Below are 18,191 nucleotides of genomic sequence, written 5' to 3' on the forward strand. Positions count from 1 at the left end.
GGGAGCCTGATCTGGATTGGAGCCCTGGCAGGGGGCAGAAGGGGGGTTTCAAGCCTTGCCCCCTGAGGGCTCTGCCTCCCCCTGTCACATACTCTTGCCCTCAAAGAACAGCCCCCACAATTGCTAATTGTGGGCTTGATGTTGCATTTAGTTTGGTGCCCAGTTCTGCAAGAGAGAGCAGTCATGCAGCTCTTGCTGGACCGAGCCTCTGAGGAGGGGTGGCTGTTTGAAAGGCCCCCATGAACTTCAGCAGTGGGACAGGGTCGGGGCCTGGGAGGGAACTGCCATGAGCCAGATTCTCTCCATGGCCAATGCCGATATGGGAGCAAAGAGTCAAACCTCTCCCCGAGAGCCTGGAGAGATGGTGCCAGTCAGAAGAACAGAGCGTTCTAGGCTGGACAGACCCAGAGTGCAACTCAGTGGAAAGCACAGTCAAGCATTCAACGGTAGAAGTACATTTGCCGATGGCTTCTGTTACTGTGGGCTCCCACCTCTGCCACACACATGAACTGTCCTCCTTGTTTCTGGCATGCAGAGACAAGAACACCCCGTCTGTTGGTCTTGGAGGGGTTCCTGAATAGACCCCCCTGCCTCCCCTCAATCAGCATGATAACCGATCTCTCTTTCCATCCTCCCGCACCAGCCAGGCAACTTTTAGGCCTGTCCCATTGACTGGAGTCACTACGTATAGAGTCTTTGTACCTTCCCTCACGACTACCTGAAACATGGATTGGATGGTGGTAATAATAATTATGCCCATTGCTGAGAGTGGCTCAGTTTTGACCATCTCATCCTGCCTGTGCTTGAACAAAAGAAGGCAGAAGACCACTGGCCTCCTTGGCCCCTCAGAGTCCCATTAAGCCACGCGCCGTCTGCTCAGGTGGGGCAGGGGAGGGTTGCCTCAGTGGTGTGTGTGATCCTGCTTCGTTTCCTCTTCACCCCTTCCCCACTTCAGCCAGAAGACGTCCCTGCCCCAGAGCTGTCTCCTGAAGCAGAAGAAGCAGAAAACAGTGAGAACAAGGCCCAACCCAAACGCCTCCATGTGTCTAACATCCCCTTCCGCTTCCGGGACCCAGACCTGCGGCAGATGTTTGGGGTGAGTTGGTCCTCCACCCTGAAAAAGCCTCAGTGCTTTTTCTTTTTCTGTGCTATGCTCCTGGATCCACCCTCTCTGCTGGTTCCCAGAATACAGAGGCTCAATCAGGGATTGGTCTGGGAGAAGATGAGGGCCTGGGCAGCTTTCCAACTCTGCTGTGAACCCTGTGCTGTTATCTACCCGTTGCTGGCTCCGTAGGCTTTGCTGGCCATGCCTTGTTGGATGAAAAGGGCTAGGTTGCAGATGCCATCTTTTTACAGAGGTGGAGACAGAGCCAAGGTGCTTCAGATGCGTGGAGTCTCTTGCCGTCCTAGCAAATGGACATACATAGCCAACATGCCTTTGGCAAGTTGCTGGAAAATTACAGAGTTTTTGTTAATGGCTTCTTGCATGCTTGTTGCTCAGCATTTAAAAGATCCAGGGCCGAGACCCTTAGGATGCAAATCTATGTATGCTAATTTACATTTATGTATCAAATTTAGAAATAATTGCTAGGTTTCTTTAAATTTCACAGAAAGCAATGCCAGCCCATTCATGTTCCATCCAAGCTGTCTCAAATAAAATATATTCTTCAACCAATTTGCATCCCAGTCCAGATCATCCCAAATCACTGAACCAGGATTGTTTTCCCCCTTAGCTTAACTGCTCTGCAGGAAAGTATGTCTGTTGCAGCTTGTGGCAAGGGGAGAGTTGACCTTCCCATCCCCAGCTGCAGTCTTGAAAATTCCTCCTCTGTAGCAATTAAGCATAGCAAAGGAAGAAATGTTTCTGTTGGCATCAGTAGATACTTGGGGCCCCTGGGAATTGATTCAGGGCCAGTGCCCCATAAGCCCAGGCCTAGCAATAAGACTGCCATAGCAGTCTTGGCCTGTTATTTGTAGGCATGGCCCTCAAAGAGTCTTTAGGCAAGCAAAGGGCTGTTTGTTGTCCTTACAATGACTGACTTTCTCCCTCTTTTCTAGCAATTTGGGAAAATCCTAGATGTGGAGATCATCTTCAATGAGCGTGGCTCTAAGGTACTTGGCTGTTGGCTGCCAAGAAGGGGGACAAGAAAGGAAGCGCTCCTCAGCAAAGCTGTCCGATGCCTGTGCTCTTAGAGTTGCAGCACAGTGGTGCAGGATCAGTCAAACAGCACTAGCAATGCCAGCCTGTGGTGCTTGGGGGTCCCAGCGGTTTTTGGGCAAAACACTGACGCAGCGCATGGCCTTGTTGGATGTTTCCCAGCGTCCTCTGAGGTGATGCGAGGGATTCTGTGGCATCTCTGCTGGCACTTGCAATACAGTTTTTGTTGGTGATAACATGTCCTGATATGCTCCTGGGTGCCTCATTCAGGATCCTGAGAACATCAGCTGCCATACACAAAAAGCTTTGTTGGATCAGCTCGAAGTTTTAACTCATTTAGTTTTGGACTGCTGGAAGATTTTTGAGCCCAAAACGGAATTTCATTTTGGAAAAACTAGTGGGGGCTCCATTTCAGTTGGGGGCAGAAGAAAAGAGAAGGGCTGAGAAACATAACAAAAAAGAAACAACAATATTTTCGCTTAAAACCCTTAATACCAGTAACTAAGCCTTAGGAGAGATAAATCAACATTATAGAATGGGGAGGGGAAAAACATGGAAAATCCAGGAAAGTACTAAATGATTGCTCATGTAAGAGAAGGGTGGGGCCAAGGGATGGGGGAAAGGCCAACAGAGGATCCCGGGAAGTATGGGCTAGGACTCCAGACCTGACATTCTGAACCTTACAATAGTCTAAAATAAATGCACACTTCAGCTGTTAAATTCAAAGGGACTTCAGTCTTAAAGTGCAGTGGGGAATTAAACACTGTTGACTGCTCCATTTACAGGTAGGTCTTTCTAGTTTCCTTATGTACAGAGGTCTCTTTCTCACAGGGCTTTGGCTTTGTCACATTTGAAAACAGTCAGGATGCTGACCGGGCACGGGAGAAGCTTAATAGCAGCATTGTGGAAGGGAGGAAAATTGAGGTGAGAATTTACCTGTTCTCCATATGTGTATGTTTGTGTTTTTCAGGATCCAAATACTATAAGCTCTGATTGGCAGACAAAGTTGTTAGGTGAAGATGCTTGGTTCCTGCAAAAATGGCCCTTTTATCCATGAAAATAGCCTATTTACTAATAGTAAATCCAATTATTGAATCAGTGGTCCCTTATGTTGCCCTCAGGGGGAGGGAAGAGCCCCAAAACAACCCGATGAGAACTATTGGCCAAGGTGACTAAGAGAAAACCATGTGAGAGGGAGACTGAAGTGCCCTGAACCAGAGCAGTCCACACTGCAACCTCTCATTGTAGAGTTTGCTAATATGATCTAATGCTCTTGTCTGTCCAGCGGGCAGGATCTGGTATGATCGCCTGTGTACGTGCCTCAGTGCACATGCAATGTAAATAGATCCCATTTTGCATATGCAAATCCACCCTGAAGGCTACTCTGCTGAAGCCTTGTTGAGACTGTCTGAATGCCTTATTGGGGAAAGGGTGACAACAGTTTGAAGTGTGTGTGTGTGACCTCACTTCTTGCTTTCCTCTCTGTTCCAGGTCAACAACGCCACTGCACGCTTAGTCACCAAGAAGCCCCCAGCAGCAGCTGTGGTGAATGGTATGTAGCAGCGGGAAAATGTTCCATCCAATGTCTCATTTCCAAACAGTGAAGAGCCGGCATTTCTTAAGTCCGAGCATGCATGGATCATGCATGGATCTAAAAACCCTTGAATCTAAAAACCTCTCTCTACCTGTCCTCACCTGTTATCTAGCAGCAAGAGACAGACACTGGCCAAAACCTTCTCTATCTTATTGTTACTTCATTTGTCTATTCATGGCACTGAAAAACAGGTGAATCCTGGCTGAGAAAACCTTGGGTCTTCCTGGTTTTTGTTTGTTTGTGTATATAAACAAGAAGACACTGCAACATTCATGTTGTCGAGCTGCACAGTCTTTTTCATAGAGGTGCACTCAGGGTTAGGGATGTAAAATAAAGGTTTAAAGTACAATCAGCAGGCCCAACTTTGTATGAGAAATTTATCCTATCAGACAAAAGCCCCCATTTCTCTCCCTTTCTCACAGACACACAAACGAATACAGTGCATGTGTGTGAAGTCTGCAAACACATGAGTGAGATCACTGTGTGATTGTGTGGGAAAGGTTTATTTGAAGAATAGACAGCACTAGGGATTGGGGCCTCATTGCCCTGCCTGGACCCACCCCCATTATCTGCTGCTGCCTCCCCAGTTCCCCACTGGGGCTCCTGGGAGCAGGTTTTGTTCTAAGGAGAGCTCTCTACTTTTCGCCACTGTTGCAGAAGCAGCAAATTTGGGGGTGCTGCCAAAAAGGCTGGGAGGGGTGTTGCTCAGAGGCTGAGTGTTGCCAAGTTCAGATGACTTAATCAGTCACACATTATTGTAGCATTCGCACATATCACAGCAACCCTGTTGGACAGCAGCACAAGGAGTGGGTTCTGCAGCTTTGGGTGCTTGCTTGGGAAAGAGACCCGTTCCAAACAGGACTAGACTATGTTTTGGTGAAATTTGGGTGGGGGTGGAGGGAGTGGGATGGTACAAGTTATCATGGGCAGAGAACAGAACAAATTTCTCCTCTGGGTCTCTTCTCTTTGTGCCTGTCCTTTGCAGGTTGGAAGATCAATCCAGTTGTTGGGGCTGTCTATGCTCCTGACCTGTACACAGGTAGGTGGCCGCTGTAGTAAAGTCCATGCACCGGTACTGGGAAGAGCAAAGGGTTAATATTTATAGGAGGAGGCATTGCCTTCCGCGAGGCAGCATGGGAAGCTTGCTAGAAGCTTCTGGGGACCATTGAGCTTCTGATGGAAATAAACAGCACTGAAGTTGTAAGAAGGTTTGTCTGTTCTTCATGGGAGGCTATCAGGACAACATAGTCAAATACACCTTATCGTTGTCTCAGCTGCCAAAGCATTGCAGGTTGGCCCAAAACCTGTTCAAGGAGCCTGCTTCACACCAGGTCATGGGGCTCCTTTTCGCCTCCTCACGTGACTGTGAGAGCAGCATTTCTGCCTCTGGACTTTTAAGGTACCCCACCACAGGGGTGCTGCACCTGAGGTTCAAGGATGGGAGTGAAGTCATTTCTTTGCGTGCCAACAGGTAAAGACCCTCTGCTTGGTTTGCAATCATAAAACCAAAGAACAACAACTTAGCAACAAGAACAACACCCCTTTTATTAGTATTATGGCATTGCATTTATATCCTGCCTTTTTTCTTCTTGTGAGGAACCCAAGACAGCTTACACAGCTCCATTTTCTCCTCACAATGACTCTGTGAAGTAGGTTAGGCTACGAGTCAGTGATTGGCCAAAAATCATCCAGGGAGTTTCATGCACAAGTGTGGATAAGAAGCTGAATCACACAAGTCCCAGCCCAGCAGTCTAATCACATTCATGTAATGTGTAGTTTGTCCCTGGGTTTACTCCTTTCCCTTCCCTGACAAATCCTTTACACTGTCGAATGCCTTTTACTTCTTGGCTCCATTGGTTTCCATGTTCCAGTCTGTTTCTGCCATTTCTGCCCCTAATGGGATGCCCATTTTCTTCCTCTCTCCATATATCCTGCTTCCGCTTTCCCAGTGGCAAGCATCCCTTACCCAATGATGGCACCAGCTGCCCTGGCATATCGTGGGGCTCTGCGAGGACGTGGCCGAGCCGCAATCTATAACCCCATTCGAGCAGCACCCGCCCCCTCTCCAGTTCCAGCCTATGGCAGGTGAGCATCACTGGGACAGGTGGGAAGACAAGGTTGTTGAGTGCTTTCAGGTAAATGCATCTTGGCATGACTGGATGGTTCCTGCTGTCCTCAAGGAGGCAGTGGTGTGGCCACTCCTGAGGAATACGCTCTGGACCCAACAATATTTGATAACTACCCCTAGTAGCAATACCCATTTTAAGGGGATGTACTTAAGAGGGTGGTGGCAGAGCAACTACAGGTGCTGTTGGAGCATACTGATTATCTGGACCCATTTCTGGGTTTTGCCCTGCTTATGGGACCAAATCAACCTTGGTCACCTTGACGGATGACCTTTATCAGGAGAGAGGCAGAGAATGCAACTCTGATATTCAGCGTGATTTCTCACTGGCTTTTGATGCCACTGACCAGGGTATCCTTCTGGATTGACCCCATGAGCTAGGTATTGGATGTGCTCTGTTACAGTGGCTCCGGTCCTACCTGCAGGGTTGATTCAGTAACCTTGGACTACTCCTCAAACCTTTGGCAACTGAGCTCTGAGGTTCTGCAGGGTACCTTCCTGTCCTGAATGTATGAAGCTGCTGGAAGGGGAATCGTTAGGGGATTTGGAGCCAAGTGTCAGCAGCGTGCCAATGACACAAGACTCGCTCTCCTTATGACAGCAATCAGGAGAGTCTATGCAAGTCCCAGATCAGTGTCTGGACTCAGTGATGAGCTGGATGAGAGCCAATATGCTGAAGCTGAATCCTGGCGAGACAGAAATCTTGGGGGGGAGCAGTTCCTGAGTCCAGGAGATTGGTTTATTACCTGTAAGGGATGGGGATTGCACTCCTCCAAAAGACTTTGCAGTGCAGGAGCACTCACAGACCTAATGCATCCCAAGTGCATGTCATGGCTTGGAATGCCTTTTACCATCTCTGACTGGTTCGCCAGGTCTGGCCTCTCCCAGACAGGGACCACTTGGCCACAGTGATACAGGTGCTGGTAGCCTCAAGAGTGGACTGCTGTAATGTGCTTTATATGGGACTGCCCTTAATGCTGCCCCAGCAGCTGGAGATGGGGCTAGCACATCTGCAGCTGCTTCTTTTCAGCCTTGCTGAAGGCACTGGCTACTGGTTTGCTACCAAGCCAGCTTTAAGGTGTGTGACTAGTGTACAAAGCCCTGAACAATTTAGGACCAGGATAACAGAGAGAGCACCTTCTTTCATACCAGCCTTCAAGGAGGACATGCTCCTGGTGGCTGCACATGGATCCACGGTCCACCTGGAGTCCACCAGGAGAAAAGCCTTCAGTGTGGTGTCTCCATTTCTATGGATTTCCCTGTCTCAGGAGGTCAGGTGGGCACTGACACTGTGCTGTTTTCACTGCTTGCTAAAGACAGTCTTGTTCTGGGAAGCCTTTTCTTGCTGACCAACCATGGTCTTAATGCTGTTATTGTATTATTTTTATTCTTTTCTATGTTTTAACCTTATACCATTCACTGCTCCAGAATCTATTTGGACCTGGAGTGGGAAGGAGAAAGAGAGAGGCAGGCAGGCAGATGTATGAGGACTGCTTCAACATTATTGTTGTAAAACAACCTTCTCCGATCTGGTGCCCTCCAGATTCATGTGTGTCTCTCTCTCTGTGCATTTATATGTTTGCTTAATGTATTTTTATCTCATGTCATGGCCAAAAGGGCCCTTGAGTGGCTTATATATAATTATAAAGCAAGACAATTCCTGCTTGCAGACTTACAATTTAATAAGATGCAACAATGCAAGGAGAAACAAACAGGGAGGGAAGAGGGGGAAAGCCAAATCATTTGATAAGGCTGATAGCATGGCCTCGCTTCTCCCCCCGTTGCCCTTGGAACAGCCTGATGGAACGGCTGCCGGTGGTGATAGTTGAGGGAGGCGGGACCTCCTTAAGGATGGAACGTCAGCTCTCAGCATCTCCAGTCCATTGAATTTTCTTCTTTCTTTTTTCCTTTTTTTCTTTATCCACCCAGCGTGCTCTATCCAGATGGTCTGTATGGTTCTGACCTCTACGTAAGTCCTTGGCTGGGAGTCTTTGCGGAGTAGATGCAAAGGTCCTGCATATATGTGCTGGGGCAGAGGAAAGGGTGGAGTACAAAGGAGGGGGAGAAGGGCAAGGAAAAGACCGTGGGGTGGATCTTTCAAGCAGCTCCTAGCAGGGGCAAGCTAGTGAATGGCACTGTGAAACTGGCAGGACACAGGGAGTTGGCAGGGGTGAAGGGATGCTCCAAAACCAACTGTAAAGTTGGCATGGGAAAGCAGGCTGTGGCCTAGGCACTGGGTGCCTCCTTGCTCTGTGTCAGAGCACTTGGCTGTCTAGCACTGACAGCAGCTCTCTGCGGTTTCAGGCAGGGTGCCAAGACCAAGCCTCAGACCTTCTGCATGTACAGCAGGTGCTCCACCACTCTTTCACCAGTGGGGTAGGGATGAGGTGGGAGAGGGGACAATCGTTGTGTTGTACGCAGCCTTTGGGCATGCTGCCACAAGGGCTACTCCTGATTCCTGGCTTGTGCCTCACTGCACAGTTCAAACATGTGGGATCTCTCCTGGGTAAAAGACGCCATCATGTGGTTATGGGGATTTGACTCATTAAGCTCAGGCATCAGCTGTTGCAGCATGCAGTTAAACTGTGCAATTCGCTCCCACAAGGTGTGGCAAGGCTGACCCATTTAAAGTGGAACGGAATAGCTTAGAGAACCAGTTAGTAAGGGGAGACGTGATAGAACAGTACAAATTGTGCATGGTGTGTAGAAAGTGGAGAGGGAGACATTTTCCCTCTTCCACAAAGCTAGAAACCAGTGGGGCTCATCCCGTGAAGCTGATTGGTAGGAGAGTCAGGGAAGGTGAGAGGAAGTACTTTGTCTCATAGCTGAACTATGGAATTCACCTTCGTGAGATGTAGTGATGGCCACCAACTTGGAAGGCTTTAAAAGGGGACTGGACAAATTCATGGAGATGAAGGCTATTGATGGCTACCAGTGCTGCTGCTGAGGCAGTGCAGCGGTGTACTTCCTGCCTGGGAGGGTGCTATCGCACTGATGTTTGACAGGTCCATCTGGCCTGATGGTTGGTCCGTTTTCACAGGCAGCTGGTTGAACGGAATGCTAAACTAGATGGACTTTGGGTCTGCTCCTGGATGACTCTTCTTACACGCTGATATTGTGGCTAGCACTGCCTACCCCAAACACCTGTCCCATCCAGATGTTTTAGACCTCAACTTTCATCAGCCCCACTGTAGCTAAGGGTCAGCAGTGCTGGGAGTTGTGGTCTGAAAAATCTGGAGGGCACAAGGATGGCTGGCCTAGAGGTTCTCCGGGATGCCAAGGGAATGCGTGGAAGGAGAGAGACCCACTGGGCAGAAGTATTTCTTCCTGCAAAAATGTGGCCCTGTGAAGTGGAGGCATGCTAGGTTGGTTGATGCTTGGCTGATTCAGGAAGGGGCAAAGAAACCGAGTGCAGGAAGTCATTGTTTTCTTTTTGAGGAATGGTATGTGGGGGTGGGGTGGGGACACACTTTGGGCCATTGGTCTGATTGGTCATTGTCCTTTGAATTTCAGGGTTATCCTGCAGCTTACAGAGTGGCCCAGACTCCGGCAGCAGCTGCAGCAACAGCAGCAGCAGCTTACAGTGATGGGTAAGTCTAAAGCCTGCCTGACTCCATACAGGAAGCCACAGCCTGGATGCACAAGAGCCGAGCAGGGCTGTCATGGATAGGACATTCTGGATGACTTGCATGCATAGGGCTGCCATCAACTGGAGATGGCTTGACGGCACATGGCAACAAGATGCGCAGTGCAGCAGAATCCACAGTGTCTCTGGTTTGATGAACCCCAGACGGGGGTGTGGCACTTCTTCCAGCCCTACGGCCAAAGTCCATTCTGGAGAAGCTCCCATTCCAGGGGTAGGCATGGCCAAAGGCAAAAGGGGTGAGGCCAGATACCTGCATGTTTTAGTTTAAAACCCTTGCTGCCTGTAAATCAGCCTTAGGAGAGGCATTTCAGCCTTTGAGAATGGGCAGAAACATGCAAAAGCCAAGGAATTTTTAGAAAGTTAGCATCTGGGGGAAATGGGGGTGAGTCAGGGGAAGGGGACGTGGCTATCCAGAGGAAGCTTGGAAGCCAGATTTGGCCCTCTTGCCTGAGGTTCATCACCTTGCCCTCGGGGTTTGCTTACTGATGTTCTCCTTGCTCTTCTTTTCCCCCGGCCCACACAGGTATGGACGGGTCTACACGACTGCCGAGCCCTATCACCATGCAGTAACCCCCGCCTATGGAGTCGGTGCTATGGTGAGCCATTGTAGCAGTCTCGCTCCTAGAATCACAGAGCTGGGTGGGGACCGAAGGCCATCCCTTTGAAAAGCAGGATCACCAGCTTAGAATCAGCCTAGGCCCTGGCGATGTATGGCCTGAACAGCATGGCTGGGGGAAGTTGCTTAAAACTCAGGTAGCTTGAGATGGTGAAGGCAGGTGAGCTGGCTCCCACATGGGAAGGCAGATTTGCCCAAAGAAGCATTGTCCCCTCAAGCTGCTCTAGAGTGGCAAGATGTGGTTACTTCCCCACCCACCACGATCATTTTACCACAATTGAAAAAGCACCTCTTCTCCATTGCCCCAGCACAGATTAGGTGACTACTTTGAAAGTGTGTGTGTGGAAGAGGGAATGTTTGTTTATTTACTGAATTCATTGACTTATTTGCCCAGCCAGAGAGCGTAATGCTAGTAGGCGACTTTCAAATGTCAATAAAATAACATTAGATAAAAGCAACACAGTTTGAAATATCACAGTAAAATAGAACAAGATAAAATTACAATGTACGTATTTAAATAAAAATAAAATATAATATGTTAAAAAGTGCAGTTAGAATGGTCTGTGGCGCACCATAAGCACCCTGAAAAAAGAAGGTTTTTACTTGTCCTTGGTGTTATAATAAAGTTGGTGCTGCATCATGGTGGCAGCATTCCATGCAATCCTTAACTCAGGGGAGAACAACTTGTCGCCTTCCAGAAGTTCTGGCCTACAACTCTGATCAGTCCTTGGCCAGCATAGCTGATAGTGGAGGGTGTTCTAGGCCAGCCTATCTGAAGGGCCTTGAGTTGCCCAGCCCTGCCAAAATTGGATTACTGTGCATGTGACTAAAAGAGAAGGTCGGGGAGGCATAGGAGGATGAGGAAGATGCAATTGCAAAAAGAGGGCACCATGCTTCCTAAGCAGCAGTTGGTGGGGAAAAGGTCTGTAACCAGGGATGCAAAAGGATCGCCCTCTTTTGGAGGAATATGTGAGTGTGTGGGGGGTGTTAGTGGGAGAATATTTCTCTTCCCTTCCCAGTGATTTCAACCTGAAAACCAAAACAAAATGGGAGAAAATTTGGCTTAGATGCTGCTGCTGAACAGTAGTAGTAGTAACAACAGTAACTGTTCCTGATACTGCCACTGCTTCTAGGAAATTAATCAATGAGTGGTTCTGATATTCCCAACCATTACAGCAGGTTCTCCTTACAATTTTATAAAGGGAGTCACATAAAGAACCATAAATTGCACTTAATCAACTAAGTGAGCCTACAATAATTTACAATGATGATAAGCATTCTTATATTCAAAAAATGTAACTGTTCATAGAAAGAACTTTCATATGGTCACAACAGCCAGTTTTTCATGAAAGGTTAGGAAACAGAAGAGCAAAAGTCTTGCTTGCAGGGCTACATGTTACGTGATCACTCAGGGCAAGCATATTGGGGAATGCCCAGTACTCTCGTTCAGGCTTCCCGCACCTGATCCCTTCCAGGTGTTTTGGACAACTCCCTGCATTAGTGATAGTTGGCTAGGCTGACTGAGTTGGGCAGCAGCTGAAGTTCAAAACATCTGTGAGGCATCAGATTGGAAGAGGCTGCCCTATCAAGTGTAACTCGACTGTGTTACTGCAAAATGACCAGCAGATGGTAGTGTTTGCTTGATCACTAAGGGACTCCCCAAAATTCATAATAAATACAATATTCACCTGCTCTCATACATTTGGTTCCATGTGAGATTCAAGTATTGGTGCTTAATATTTGGCAGTTTTATACATCCCAGTGGAAAAAGAATTGGAGGACAAAATTGCCTTTAGCTTCTGTGTCATATGCAATAGGAAAATGTTGTATCTCTTGTATATTTTATCGATTAATTCATTCAACAATATTTCTATATTGCTTGTCAAAATATAGAAAACTTAAATATCTATCCAGGTTTGTGTACAACAATTAAACCTTAATGTAAGTATCGGAATGTATGATAGCAATAGACAAAAATAATCAAAAGACACTAAAAGCACCACATCAGCCACCCGCTAAAAATCAGGCCATAGAAAGTCGCCACAAGCTGAAATGAGTAAAATCAAATCCTCAACATGCACCTAAATCCCAGCAAGGTTTGCCAATGTTTTGGGTGGGGAAGGCATTCCAGAGGGTGGGTGCACTGAGTGGAGGTCCTCTTCTTGATCATCACCAACTATAGGATGTGCCCAACCTGGAGAGCCGCTGCAGAGGAGCACAGTGGCTGGGCAGGTCTGTACCAGAGAAGGTGTCCCTGTGTAAGCTTCCTGTATGAGGCAGGCATGCTGCTCCTGAAAGGAAGAATGCATGGAGGCTCTTTATCGCTCATGCTTCCTGTGCACACTCCCCACCAGTACTTTCTAAATCATCGTCGAGCCCTTCCTTCTTCAGGCACCGTGTTCTGATGTGGATCCTTTTTCTGATTGGGCTGCATTGTATTTTGGCTTGTGGGAGTTGATATGCAACGGGATTGGGATGGTTTTCCTGCATGAGCTTTTTTTGCTAAGGGATTGGACTAGACTATGAAAAGGTTCCGTATGTAATCGTATCAAACCCATTCTCTGTGGGCCTTTATGTAGCCAAAGGGATACCAACCACACACAGGAAGAACATGTGCAGAAGTACAAAAAGACTTGGGGAGACCCCTAAGGCACAGGACCCCAAAACAGCTCAGTGTGAATAATGTATGCTCAGTGGCTGAGGAATGCAGATAATTTGAAAGGGAATGGAGTATCCTGGAAAAAGGTATGGCTAGTATCCAGAAACAAGAACATTCCATGCTGCAGCATTGTAGATCCCATTTTTAAAAGAAATGTGGCCAAATTTTGTATAGCAATTTCCAGAGTTATGTACTTCAGTGGACAGTTCCCTCCTGCAAGGAGATGCTGGTGTGATATTTTGAAAGGCAGGACAGCCCCAAGGAAGGGAAGGAAATGGGAGAGGCATTATATATAGGATTTGCTACAGGAGAGGATGGAGTGTGGGGTGGAGGATTTTTGGATTCCTTCCTGTCCCCTCGTTTTGGGATTCTTAATTTACATGGATGCTTCCTCTCTTTCTGACAGGCCAGCCTGTACCGAGGAGGATGCAACCGCTTCACTCCATACTGAGGGACCAAGCATTGGTGCTGAGCAACTTAGAGGTGCCTGTGAGCTGATGGCGCAGATGGTGGGACCTGGCACTGAGAACTCTGTGTGTGTGAGAAAGAGAGAAAGGAAGAGAGAATGAGAGAGAGAGAGGGAGAGAGCGAAGGCAGGCAGTTAGGAACTTGGTGCTGATACCTCGCAACCAATACCACACTTAACACTGGAGATAGCTTAGGAGTTTCCCGTGGCCCCTGTGGACAGCTCTGGAATGTCCCATGGCTCCCATAACACCCTTCAGCATGACTCAGAATTCTGGCCTCTCCTGTGTTTTGCTGTCAGGCCAGGCCAGTGGTTGGATCAAATTCAGGTGCAGGACAAACTGAAAACATTTAATCACCACTAGATTACAGGCATTGGGATCACCAAAATTACTGGATTAAAGAGAAAGTATGATGTGGGAGATGGAGTTGGCGGCCTGTCAAAGTGCTTTCCTTCAACAGTAACCCTACAATTCTCTGTGTTCTACAGCAATGATAGGGAGGCTCCTTATCTTCTTTGCATCCTTCTTACAAAATTTTGATCCTGTTTCCAAGTTGTGTAATACTTACATCATCCTATGAAGGAACTTTGGAAGAAGTTAACCAAGGGAGTAGGGCCTTTAAAGGAGAATGCACAAAATGACAGGTTTTATACCAGTCTTTCCCAAGTTGATCCTCTCCCAAGGTGTAGGCTGGGGATGCTGGGAGTTGTGACCCAGCACATCTGGAGGGCATTAAGTTGGGGGAGGCTGTTGTAGTCTTGATTGGTTTTAGCTGACATTGTTCTAATGCACACAATTTCAAATTTGTTTCTGAATTTGGACCCGCCTGCACCAGAAGCTGATGCTTGTGCTAGCTTCCCCAAGGAATTCTGGGAATTGTAAATGTCCAGGATTCTCAATTCTGAGTTCCCAACAATCATGCACATGCAACAGCACCCAGGGTTTCCCGGGGGAAGCACGGCTGCTTCCCCCTTTGATGTCTTTGTGCTATAGGCATGCTACATACCAAGAGTGGGAAGCCTGTGTTCTTCCAGCTGTTACTGGGCTGCAGCTGCCACCATCTCCAGCCATGGGCTGTGCTGGCCAGGGCTGGTGGGAGCTGGAATTCAACCACAAGGAGGGGCCACAGGCTCCTCACCTCTGCCATTTGGGTTAGTTCCTATTCGGACTGATCCGTGGCTCTCTCTGGAATGCTTCCCTTCTCTCATCCCCTGTCCTTCCTTCTCTTTGATTGCTCTTGTATGTTATCCTCCTTCATGCTACGCTCCCACTTTACTCCTTTCTGTGCGCTCTCCTGCATTTCAGATCTGCTTTGGGTATCAGCTCAGCATTGGCAGTGGTTGAAGCAAGGTCTTCTATTTTTCTGTGAAAACTTTCAGGATGTTTTTTTAATTATTATTTTAAAGTCTGGGGGAAATCATAGTATTTTGTTTACAAATGTTATTTCCCTGCTTTTAATTTTATTATGGAGAAATGTAAGCACATTTCAGGGTTTTCCCCCCACTTCCGAATAGCTGTGATGCAGAGAAACGGCTTTGTCTGCAGGGATAGCAGGGTTCTTCCTTGCATCAAGAAAGGGCAAACACATCTAGGGGGTCAGTTACATGTGCTGCTGTTTAAACAAGCAGATGCTGTTTTGCATCTCTCTCCTATGCAAGTCATCTTGTGCAAGGGTTTTGCACATCTGTGCAAAGAGAAGCAAATGTGTTTACACACACACAGAGAGAGAGAGAGAGAGAGAGAGAGAGAGAGAGAGAGAGTGTTCTGGGTTTCACCCAATGTTACTTCACGCGTTAAGCATGCTTTACAGTATCATAGCTAAAGAAACTCCCAAACATCAAGCATTAAACATTGTCAGAAACAGTAACACAGTTGAGCATTTGTAGACCCTTTGATAATGATCACTTCACATTCTCTTATTCAAATCCATTGGACTTTATAAATGCCTATTTTGGCACAGATTCTTCCTTATAAGCTTTAATATTGTTATTTTCTGTGGAATGGTTCTAGCTGGAAAATTGAACGAACAATGCATTCTTAGGCATGTTTACTTAGAAGTAAGTCCAATTGAATTCAGTAGGACTTATTCTGAGGTTAGTGTGTATAGGAGTGCAGTATGCTTATGTGCATATGTATATTCACATATTCTGTATGTGATTTATGATATATGTCATATACAGAAACAATCTACAAATCAGTAAACTTGGGACTTTTTTGAATACTCAGATGTTGCTGTACATGTAGATTGTCCCCAGGAAGGAAATGGGTATTAATGCATATGTCACAATGCATGAACCTAAAGGGTTGAAGGGTGAGCGTTTTTAGGCAATTAATGAAACCACAAAACTCACCCTCCACCCCAACTGGAATACATCTAACCACAGCTTTCATTTCCCCCTGAAAGCTGCTGATCCCAAAGCAGAAGCCGTTTCTTTTCCTAGCAGTTTGCTTCACGTGTATTTCTGGGCTTTAGTGTCTTTGGCAGTGTCTGCTCAGTCACGATGCAATATCTCAGGGAAACCCTTCTAAATGGATGCTTGTTCTTCTTTTCACCGTTTCCTTGTTACTATAATAAAATTCTAATTCTGGCTAACTTCTGTTACTCTGCCTCTTCTTCCTCCTCCTCTTCCTCCTCTGTGGCTTCCTCTTTTCCTTGTCCTGACTGATGACTTGTTTCTTGGGTGGCAGGGGATGAGGTGTGAGTAGTGGGGAGCAGATTGAGTCTGGAGAGAGGAAGACTTTCATTTGAAAGTTGAAGATGGCTTGAAAAAAAAGAATTATAACTGTGGATGCAGACATTCATGCTCTCCCTTTACCCTTGGGTTACACAGATTTGGAAGGGTTCCTCCCCCATTATTCAAAAAAAAAAAAAAAAGACTGAACACAATAACAATGGAACCATGGGAAATAATGCCCCTCTCAAATCACTTGTTGACTGTTAACACTCTTTGTGTCCAGCCTAAAAAGAGTTGGCTGCTGGAGCTAAACCTGGTGGTGTAGCTTCTTTAGACTTTGGAGAGGAAGACCCTGCATCATTCAGTTCTGGATCTTAAACTGCCACAGAACCTTATCGTAGGGCCAGGATTTCTCTATAGCCACAGCAGTTTGTATCCCTAATAATCTAAACTTTTCCTTTGGAAAAAAAATATAAAAAACAAAAAGCACCCCTCCCCAAAGTTCTAGTCCCTGTGGCCATGAAGCTTGAAACCATTGTGGGCAAAGGCTACTGAAATCTCAAGCAGAGAATGGATTAAATGAGATGCGTTGGGCTCAGAATGGGGTTTTGGTTTTCTATCCAGTTCCATTGGCCCAAGATAGATGCACAAGTCTGCTTTTTCTTTCCTAAAAATATGGGGTGTCCTTCCCCCCAACTGCAACCTGTACTGAGGGTGTATCTGAGTTTCCAACAGGCACTTGGAAGGATGATTCATCTGAGACAATGCAGTGTTTTAGGGAAGACCTCCAACATGCTGTTCCTCATAGGTTGGCATTTTGGTTTGCCCCTTCAGAGGAGGGAGGGAAAAGACCTTTACTTTGGGCTGGGCTGGGTCTGTTGTTTGGCAGAACAGGAGCTCCCTCTGAGCTTTGCTTGATGCTGCTTTGTCTTTCTCTGCCCTTTCACTCCTCCACCCCTCCAGGAAAGCAACAGCTTCACCTTTATCTATCCTACCAACATTACTAAAGTGATTGATGTATGGTTTCTCCTTTCCCCTCCAGCAACTCTAGGTATAGCTAGAATGTGTCCATGCATGAAAAATAACAAATTCCCCCAAACAGGAAACTAAACCAGAAGATGGGAGAGTTTCTCATCAGTTGCCTGCTGTGTAGGGTGCCCACGTAAAAAATCACCTGAAAAAGAGGACAAAAAGGTGTCATTTACCATGAAAATTCCATGTGTTGATTTGTGTATATAGCAATGCAAATGTAGAATCAAGCGCTGCAATTTGAAAGGAAGTGGGTTTTAACTCTAACCGGAGGACTGTCCTTTTGCCTTCAGCCCTGCCCAGCCCTGGTATGTTCCCTGGAGAGCTTTTGAAATAGAATTTGGCCCTTGTGTTTGAAGAGGTTCCATACCCCTGTGCTGGAGGCAAACCATAGAGTTCCATCTCCTTTAAAAGAAATCTGTATGGGAGTTCCAGATTTTGCTTTTGAATTGCTCTGCATGGGCCCTTGCCATGCTTCTTCTGATTGACTTGCAAAACAAGGTGCACCTACAGCCTGCAGATGCATTTTGGACCCCAGCGCCCGCCCAGCAGAATCTAATATGAAACTGAACACATGGAAATGGAGCAGATGTGATTCCAGGAAGGGGCGTTTTGCCTCTCAAAGGCATGGGCGGTCATTGCATAGTGGTTAGCATGCCCGACAGGAAGGCCATTTCAAAGCTCTAGTCCATGCTTGGCCTTGGAGCTCATTGGGTGACTTTTGGCCGGCCATTCAGCCTAAGCAACTTTGCAGGATTGTTGTGAGGATGAAATGGAGAGGAGGATTGTGTGAGCGGCCTTGGGTTTCTTGCAGGAAAAAGGTAGGATCTACATCTATTAAATAAAAATAAATTAGATAATCTACACGTATCTGTCACAGTGGCTTACTCTCTCTATGACCCCTTCTCTTTCTCCTCTTCCTTCCCCCCACTTTGCTCGCTGTGCCCTTTGCTTCACCTCTTGTATTTCTGCCTGAGTTCAGCCTTGGCAACCTGCTCATTGGTGCTCCTGTCCTCCTCTTGCTTAGTCCCCTTAGTCCCCAGCCCCCTTTCTTTCCTCTTTTCCCTACTGGGTCCAAATTAGAAGCATGATGGATATATTGCTTCAGCCTTTTGCTCTGCCCATTTGCCTTCACCAAATCAGCCATCTGTTTTTCACTGATGACTGGGGTGTGGGTGGGGAGATCATTTTCCCCTTGCAGGGAGAAAAACAGCTTGAGGAC

The 18,191-nt window shown here is 47.0% G+C and overlaps 1 protein-coding gene across 2 annotated transcripts in view; it reads left to right on the top strand.

Annotated features, from left to right (window-relative positions):
- The window catches only part of LOC123030550 (RNA binding protein fox-1 homolog 1-like), a 42,166-nt gene extending 26,308 nt beyond the window's left edge, over positions 1-15,858 (top strand). For both annotated transcript variants that reach the window (XM_044444571.1, XM_044444572.1), the window contains exons 3-12: positions 956-1,096; positions 2,059-2,112; positions 2,990-3,082; positions 3,650-3,710; positions 4,738-4,791; positions 5,702-5,837; positions 7,807-7,846; positions 9,391-9,467; positions 10,047-10,119; positions 13,205-15,858. In XM_044444571.1, the coding sequence (XP_044300506.1) occupies positions 956-1,096; positions 2,059-2,112; positions 2,990-3,082; positions 3,650-3,710; positions 4,738-4,791; positions 5,702-5,837; positions 7,807-7,846; positions 9,391-9,467; positions 10,047-10,119; positions 13,205-13,249 (774 nt within the window). In that variant the 3' untranslated portion in view covers positions 13,250-15,858. The remainder of the gene's footprint in view (positions 1-955; positions 1,097-2,058; positions 2,113-2,989; positions 3,083-3,649; positions 3,711-4,737; positions 4,792-5,701; positions 5,838-7,806; positions 7,847-9,390; positions 9,468-10,046; positions 10,120-13,204) is intronic.
- Positions 15,859-18,191: the final 2,333 nt, after the last annotated feature.

The sequence above is a fragment of the Varanus komodoensis genome, unplaced genomic scaffold, assembly GCF_004798865.1.
Source record: "Varanus komodoensis strain SLA01 unplaced genomic scaffold, ASM479886v1 scaffold45, whole genome shotgun sequence".
Classification (NCBI taxonomy): Eukaryota; Metazoa; Chordata; class Lepidosauria; order Squamata; family Varanidae; genus Varanus; species Varanus komodoensis.